This window comes from Orcinus orca, chromosome 4 (assembly GCF_937001465.1).
Source record: "Orcinus orca chromosome 4, mOrcOrc1.1, whole genome shotgun sequence".
Taxonomy (NCBI): domain Eukaryota; kingdom Metazoa; phylum Chordata; class Mammalia; order Artiodactyla; family Delphinidae; genus Orcinus; species Orcinus orca.
The window spans coordinates 85106345-85114368 of NC_064562.1; the positions used below are offsets into that span (position 1 = coordinate 85106345).

Consider the following 8024-nt stretch of genomic DNA (forward strand, 5'->3'; position numbering starts at 1 on the left):
GATTAGTTCAGGAAAAACAATATTGTTGGGCAACCTTCATGCATCCCATAGTAGGGAATGTATTTTCTTAGAATTTAAGCCTTCTGTATTGAATAGAACAATGCTATTTAGAAGATTGTGGGAGAAGTGATGAGACACTTTACTCTGTATATGACAGTGGAATTCTCTGTACACAACAGGGAATGATTTTGCTCCACAAGTGACATTTGGCAATGTCTGGAGATAGATTTTTGGTGTCACAACTAAAGAGAAAGAAGTACTACTGGTATGTGGTGTATAGAGGAAGGAATGCTACTAAACCCCCTGCAAGGCACAGGACATCCACCCACAACAAAGAATTGCTTGGACCACAATATCAATAGTGTCCAGGTTGGGAAAGCTCGGTATTGATTGCTTCTTGAGCATTATCTCCCCGTGAGATACTTAACAGTACTATCTGAACACATTTGAGGAGTAGGACACAGTTTCCAATTTTCTTCCTGAAATTAGATAGAAAGCCTTATATCATAGCTAAGCAGGTCATTTATTGGTCCATGTTAGGCTATACTTAGACTGGATGAAATTTTTTTTTCCCCCCTTAGGACCATACAGTAAATCTTTTAAGGATTCCTCCTCTTTGTTCTACTCACGTATCTAGACCTGTCATTCCTAGCACACCTCAATTACGTCTCCTTTGACCTTTCTGCATTCTGTATCTAAATCACCCAAACTCTAATTCCCTGGGATCAGCTAAAAGCTACAGTGTCAATGTCTGCTGATTTTTAACAGAAATTGAGACAGAGTTTTGGTCATAATCTTAATGCAGAGGCTAAGTGAATAGAATACACAATTTGCTTAGAGTAACTTATTTTCCAAATCAGTATGATTTTCTTTTCCTAATATTTCTCAATTCTGTCTCCTCTCTGTCTGTTATCAGTACTTAATTCAGATCCTCATCATCTTTTTAATAAACCATTGAAATAAACACTTAATTTTTTCCTCCAGATTTTTTCCCACCTCAGCCTTTTCCTGATTAAACCAATCAGTAGTTTCTCCTCACCTATAAGAATGTTTCTCAAATGTGGATTACATATGGCATCTTTTTTTTTTGAATTTTATTTTATTTATTTTTTTATACAGCAGGTTCTTACTAGTTATCCATTTTATATACATCATTGTATACATGTTAATCCCAATCGCCCAATTCATCCCACCACCACCACCCCGCTTTCCCCCCTTGGTGTCCATACGTTTGTTCTCTACATCTATGTCTCTATTTCTGCCCTGCAAACTGGTTCATCTGTACCATTTTTCTAGGTTGCACATATATGCGTTAATATATGATATTTGTTTTTCTCTTTCTGACTTACTTCACTCTGTATGACAGTCTCTAGATCCATCCACGTCTCTACAAATGATTCAATTTCGTTCCTTTTTATGGCTGAGTAATATTCCATTGTATATATGCGCCACATCTTCTTTATCCATTCGTCTGTTGATGGGCATTTAGGTTGCTTCCATGTCCTGGCGATTGTAAATAGTGCTGCAATGAACATTGGGATGCATGTGTCTTTTTGAATTATGGTTTTCTCTGGGTATACATATGGCATCTTTTTAAAGAGGAAACATTATTTCATCTCAACTTGTATCATCTTAAATTATTTGATTATAAAATCACTTATATATGTGTAAACATAAAATCAAATTCATCCTCTTTATGCTTAAAGCTTAACACAACTATGAAACCAAAACAAATTTTCAAATTAAAAATGAATCAAACTATTCAACAAAGAATAGTTGAATATTATTTTCTTGTATTTCTTTATATTATTGTGAAGGGAAAAATCACAGAATTAAGAATTCTCTTTGTTAACTCACATAAAAGGCTTTGAGTTTGAGCATGGTTTTCTCAACAACAGGAAACACTGACTTACAGAATCGAGTCCAGATGCCACAGCAAGGCATATGAAGTCCTCAGTGTCCGTTGTGGTCCTTTTCTCATCCCTCCAGGCTCATCTGTGGGCATTTGCTGCTTCAGCACTTATTACTTAGTGTTACTGAGCTCATCAGGCTGCCCTGCCCCCATACTATTTCAGCTGTCTGTGCTTTCGCTTGTGCTACTTGGTCTACGTGTTTTTTTCCCCACCAGTTTTGTGTTTTATGTTTCTTAATCATCCTTCAAGATCTAACCTAGGTGTCATTTCCTGTAAAACCATTCCTAGAACCCCAGGTTGAAATGTACCTCTCCTCTGTGGATTAAGGGCACCCTGTGCTCTTCTGTAGCCTTGTCTCCTCCCTTATAACAGTGCTCTGTCCATCCCCTCCCTCTACCATGAACTACCATAAGAGTAGGGGTGGTACCAATAGCACCCAGACCAGGCCCTGCCATGCCAGTAGTCACTCCATAAATATATAGTAAACTGAAGTGAAACATTTTCAACTAAAGACCCATCTCTGGTAACCACATTGCTTTTTGTTTCTTTGTATGTTTGTTTGTTTCCAATGCTTGGAATTGAATATACTTTAAGAAAACATGACATAGTTGAAAAATGCACTGGATTTAGAATCATAGGACTTGAGTTCACATCTTGTCATTTGTTCTTGTGTGTAAAATGGAGATAATCACCATCTCACATTCTTTTTGCAGATGTGCAAAATTCTGGCATGATGTTTGGCAAACAAGCATATATAATAAGTATTAGTTTCCTTCCTGCATTATGCTTTACTTCTTTTTATGGACTTTAGTGATTTAAAATTATTATTGTTACCAGTGAAGCTTCAAATCTGTATACCTCCCTATCGCCATTAGATTCAGGTCCGGTATTAATTATTTTTCCTGAACTGAGCTTCAGCATTGCTGTATAAAGTAGATGAGACAATCAGTCTTTCCTTTTCATCCTCATAGGCTACTTCACTCCCTTTAACTATTTATATTTATTCAGAACATATTTCTTTTCTTTTATTGCCACAGGCATGAGAGAACCTCTGCTTTGTTCTTATTACTTAGAGAAATCTGTCTTCTTCCTTCTCTTTGTAGGTGGTTTTCATCAGAAAGCATCCACTTTGAGAAGCATTTTCTTTACCTGCATTATATTATTGAATTTACCTTTTTTATGCTTTCATATGGTTATTAGAATCTATAGCTTCAGTTCTTTGGGTAATAGGCTTAAGGCTCCTAGATAACACAAAATTTATTGTAGAAGTAAGTCATGTGGAGTTCAGCAAGATAGAAAATTTCTCTAATCAGTGGGTTTCTAGCTCTTACATGTGTTTTATAAACAAAAATAGATCAAAGGTACTACAGAAGGCATTCCTAATAAAAAAATTCTTAATAATGGATACATTGGTACAAGCAAATTCAGACTTAGATGGCAAAGAAAATGTTCACAGATATGGGAATAGCCAGAGGATGAACTAATCTACAAAGGGATGCGATCATTGTCACTAGAGACAAAGTATTTGAGCTTCAACTTAACATTGAAAGGATAGGAATAATGAAACCAATTTGTCATAAAGCAGCAGGCATGAGTTGATGATCCACAAGAGATCCCTATTATCACAAATTATTCTCTGGTTCTGTGCCTTCCTAAAGACTGAAAGCTATGTGTGGCACAAGTGCTTTTGTACTGGATTAAGGCTGCACCTGTCATACTCTGATCCATTTCACTTTCAACCAACTCTCTGAATTCAATTCAAATTAAACCTGTAGTGCCTTTTGGTGAAGAGATTCATGACTAACAGGAAAGAACTTTGAATGTTTGGAACCTTAGAGGAAATGCATTTGGTTCTGTTTTAGTCCTGTTTGTCCCAATCATGAAAAGTACCACTTTACCATCTGGTAGGAAATAAAAGAGAACCTTAGGGTCTTGTTTTCTAAGTTGGGAATAAAATCATTTGCGTTTGCAAATCTCAGTGAGCAGTTATAAGTTTACAAGTACTGACCTCAGGCCCTTTTTGTATCCATGTTGCCTGCATTTGGGCCACAGTTAACATATGTCATTGCTAGAGACTGAGCACTGTTTGACAGCTTGCACTGAGAAGAGACGTTGACGGAAAGAACTCCTCCATGTGTTTCTGCTTCTGTATCTCTTGTTCAGTATAATTATCTGTTTAAAAAAAGAATTATTAGGGCTATTATGGACATGTACATCTGATTTCATGATTTTTTTGGCTTGTTCTCAGTTGGTTTTAACTTCTTATGAGGATACCAACGTCCATTTATATTTCAGATTAGCTCAGAAATGTTCTTTCTTTGCTTTTGTGTCAGCTATTGTGTATGCAAAATTACATCTTTTGATCTTGAAGATTTTGCAGACTATTGGAGGAGAATGTAAAGATAATTCCTCAAGAGAATGACAAGACAAGCCACAAGCTGGAAGAAAACATTTGCAAAAGACATATATGATAAAAGACTGTAATTAGGTTCATTGATTGTAACAAATATAACAAATGTTACTCTGGTACAGAATGGAGAAGGCATGCATGTATGGAGTCAGGAATTACATGGAGACTCTGTGCTTTCCATTCAATATTGTTGTGAACCTAAAACTACTCTAAAAAAATTGTTTTTAAGAATGATAAACTGAATGCATCATGTCACATGGTGTGAAAGAAGGGTTATAAAAGTGTAGAAGCTCAGAGAAGAGTTGGCTTATTCAGCCTAGGGAGGTTTCGAAAGGACTTCACAGAAACAGTGGCTTTTAGACTGGGATTTAAAAGGCAAGTAGAATTTCATCTGTAGGAAAGTGCAAGGCAAGAAGTACTGGTAGAAATGAGAAATGGGAAGGAGGTTAAAAGGAATGGAGAAAAGGAGCAAGAAGAAGAGGAGGTGGTATGACATACCCTGTGAATGCCTTGTAATTCTGACTGAAACCAGAGTTTATAGTAGGCATAGGCAGGTCACTGGAGTAGTGGGGCATGTTGGCATTTTAGCCATTTTATCAGCTGGACATTGTTGTCTCAGTTTGCCATTGAATTTTCCTTTTTTATGCTTTCATATGGTTATTAGAATCTATAGCTTCAGTTCTTTGGGTAATAGGCTTAAGGCTCCTAGATAACACAAAATTTATTGTAGAAGTAAGTCATGTGGAGTTCAGCAAGATGGAAAATTTCTCTAATCGGTGGGTTAACTAACTGCGCAAGTTCACATAGCTAATCAGTGGCAGAGCTAAGACTCAACTCCAGACATCATGATGTCACAACTTACCTGCCTGGCCACACTGCAAGACGTGGTGTGGGTGAAACCTTTAAAGTGAGAAGAATTAAACGTGGATCAGATGTCATCGCCTATCTTTTGTTTTTGCAGGTTTCTTTGCAAGGAAATAGACCAGCAGCTTCAATCAACTGCAGTTCTGTCATACCTCCATGATGTTTCCCTTGGTCAGAAATGCACTAAGTAGCCTCAGGATTCGAAGCATTCAGCAAATGAGGGCAAGACAGAGCCACTCAAAACACTCACCAGATTTTCATGACAAATATGGTGATATTATACTAGCCGGTGGAACCGCTTTCTGTGTTGTTGTGTGGGTGTTTACAGCCACACAGGTTGGAATAAAATGGAACCCCTCCCCTGTTGGCAGAGCCACCCCAAAAGAGTGGAATGATGAGTAAGCATCACAGTTACTGTAATACACAAGTGTCTCAAAGTCAGCTTGTCATTTCAGTACTCTGCTGTGCATTGAAATATAGCATAATCGAAGAAATAAAATGCATTTGAAAACATTAAAAAGTCTCTGAAAATAGTCATTATAGTGCCTGAAAGCAAGGCAGTAGCAGTGGGTATAGATTACAGGGGATTATGAATAATAAATATTTGAAAGTAGAATTAAGGAAGCATGTATTTTTCTTGCTTAATGATTTATGCTAGGTATCTTTCAGTGGACATACACACATAGGTACTTAACAAATTAATTTAATTGTTTGGCAAATCCTATTGAATCTTTCTTAAAAACATATTCATAATTGACCATTTTTCACATCCTTTATCTTTCCTTCCCTGACCTGAACCACTATGCTTTTGCTGGGATTATTATAAAAACTCTCTAGCCAGTCTCCTTTCCTTTATACTTGATGATCGTCAAGCCTGCCCTGAACCCCCCCTAACGCAGTCACACACAGTCTTTTTTAAGCACAACAGTGACAATGATCTTTTTTTTTTTAAATTAGTTTAGTAATATCACTCCTGTTTTCAAAACACCGTGACTCCCCATTTTACAAGGACATGAGTGCCTCAAGTCAAGGATAATTGGGACTATCTTATGGGTGACTTATCAGAGTTGGCAGTGGAGACCACCTCCTACTCCTGAATGATCAGCTTCAGGGTAAGTGTACTGTTCCTCAAGCTCAAATATATAGAGATATCATTATTCTCTGGATAAAAGACATGTTCCTAGGTGTATAATTTATAGGTCTTAGGCAATGCTCATTTTCAGCTTTATCAGTATTGCTAAGTTATTCCCCAAAGTGGTTACATTCTCACCAGCAATGTGTACAACCTCCTCTTGTTCCACATCCAAACTCACTCTTAAGAGTTTTCATGCACTTTAATATTTGCTACTTTGATGAGCGTGAAACAATAGCTCATATTTTAATTTATGCTTCCCCGATTACTGATCAGGTCAAACATCTTGTGTTAGCTTTTTGTGTTTTGGGGTTTTTTGTGTATATGACCTTTCTTTTTTTTTTTTTTAATCATTCTTTTTTTTTGATTAATTAATTTATTTTATTTTTGGCTGCGTTGGGTCCTCGTTGCTGCTTGTGGGCTTTCTCTAGTTGTGGCGAGTGGGCGCTACTCTTCATTGCGGTGCATGGGTTTCTCATTGCGTTGACTTCTCTTGTTGTGGAGCATGGGCTCTAGGCATGCGGACTTCAGTAGTTGAGGCACGTGGGCTCAGTAGTTGTGGCTCGCAGGCTCTAGAGTGCAGGCTCAGTAGTTGTGGCACACAGGCAACTGCTCTGTGGCATGTGGGATCCTCCCAGAGAAGGGCTCGAACCCATGACCCTGTGTTGGCAGGTGGATTCTTAACCACTGTGCCACCAGGGAAGCCCTGACCTTTTTATTTGTTGCTTTTGCCATTTTTCTATTCAATTGTTTGTCTTAATCATTTGTAGAATTATTTTTGGATATTCTTTATAGTAATTATCTCAGTCAGGATTTAATCAGAGAGGCAGAAGCAGTGTGAATAGTATAGAATATAGGATTGATTTGGGGAATTAAAACTAATACAGCTGTGAGAGCTAGTAGAGAAGTTTTTGCAAGACTGTTGCCTTTGTATCTGGTACTAAATATGTTCACAGTAAAGCAGGAAAACTGAACATGAAGTAAGGGAGAGCCAGGGCCAATGGGAATTGAGAAGGATGCACTGGGATCATGACTGTAAACTGGAACCTGTGCCTGTTTCTCACTGTCTCTAACTAAGATGACATGGATGACTTATGGGAGAAGCTGGTGCCCTTCTCTGTGGAACTACACATTCACCTTGCTCAGGACTCAGAAGAGCTGGAGAAGAACTGGTAGGAGTTAAAGAAGCTATAGGCCCAGGTGCTGTTTCTTATCAATCAAGCCGGAAGGTCAGTAGCAGCATACACAAGCTGCTGCAGCGCAGGGCTGCTGTTCTACACCAGCCTTCCAAGTGTAAAATGGATGCTGGTTCATGTCCACCATCCCTATCTCATGCATTCTCTCTTGTGGCCAATCCTAACCTGAAACCATAGAGAGGAGGGAATTCTGGAAAAAGCAGTTCAAGCCTGGCTAAGTTGACATTTAGAAAGCCACAGTAATCCACCCCTTGTCAACTTGACATCAGTGCACATCTTTCCTAACTGTACCTATATTTCAAAAAAAGACAGTAGCAAAAATAGGCTTTCACCTAACATGATGCAACTTTCTCTCTTAAAACTAATCCTATCCCCAAAGGAGGACATCACAAAGACCCTTTATCCATGGCAGTGTTGCACTCTCAACTTCCAGTTTAATGGAACCATTGCTGTGATCTCTAATGAAAGCCTAAGACTTCTAGACCAGCAAAGCTCAAAGTTATAGGGAC

The 8024-nt window shown here is 38.1% G+C and overlaps 1 protein-coding gene across 1 annotated transcript in view; it reads left to right on the forward strand.

The window, feature by feature from the left end:
* LOC101278311 (cytochrome c oxidase subunit 7B2, mitochondrial) overlaps positions 1 to 5700 on the forward strand; it is a 166724-nt gene extending 161024 nt beyond the window's left edge. Inside the window, exon 3 of the mRNA XM_012532488.3 lies at positions 5285 to 5700. Coding sequence (XP_012387942.1) covers positions 5344 to 5589 — 246 coding nt within the window. The 5' untranslated portion in view covers positions 5285 to 5343 and the 3' untranslated portion in view covers positions 5590 to 5700. The remainder of the gene's footprint in view (positions 1 to 5284) is intronic.
* The last annotated feature ends 2324 nt before the right edge of the window (positions 5701 to 8024 follow it).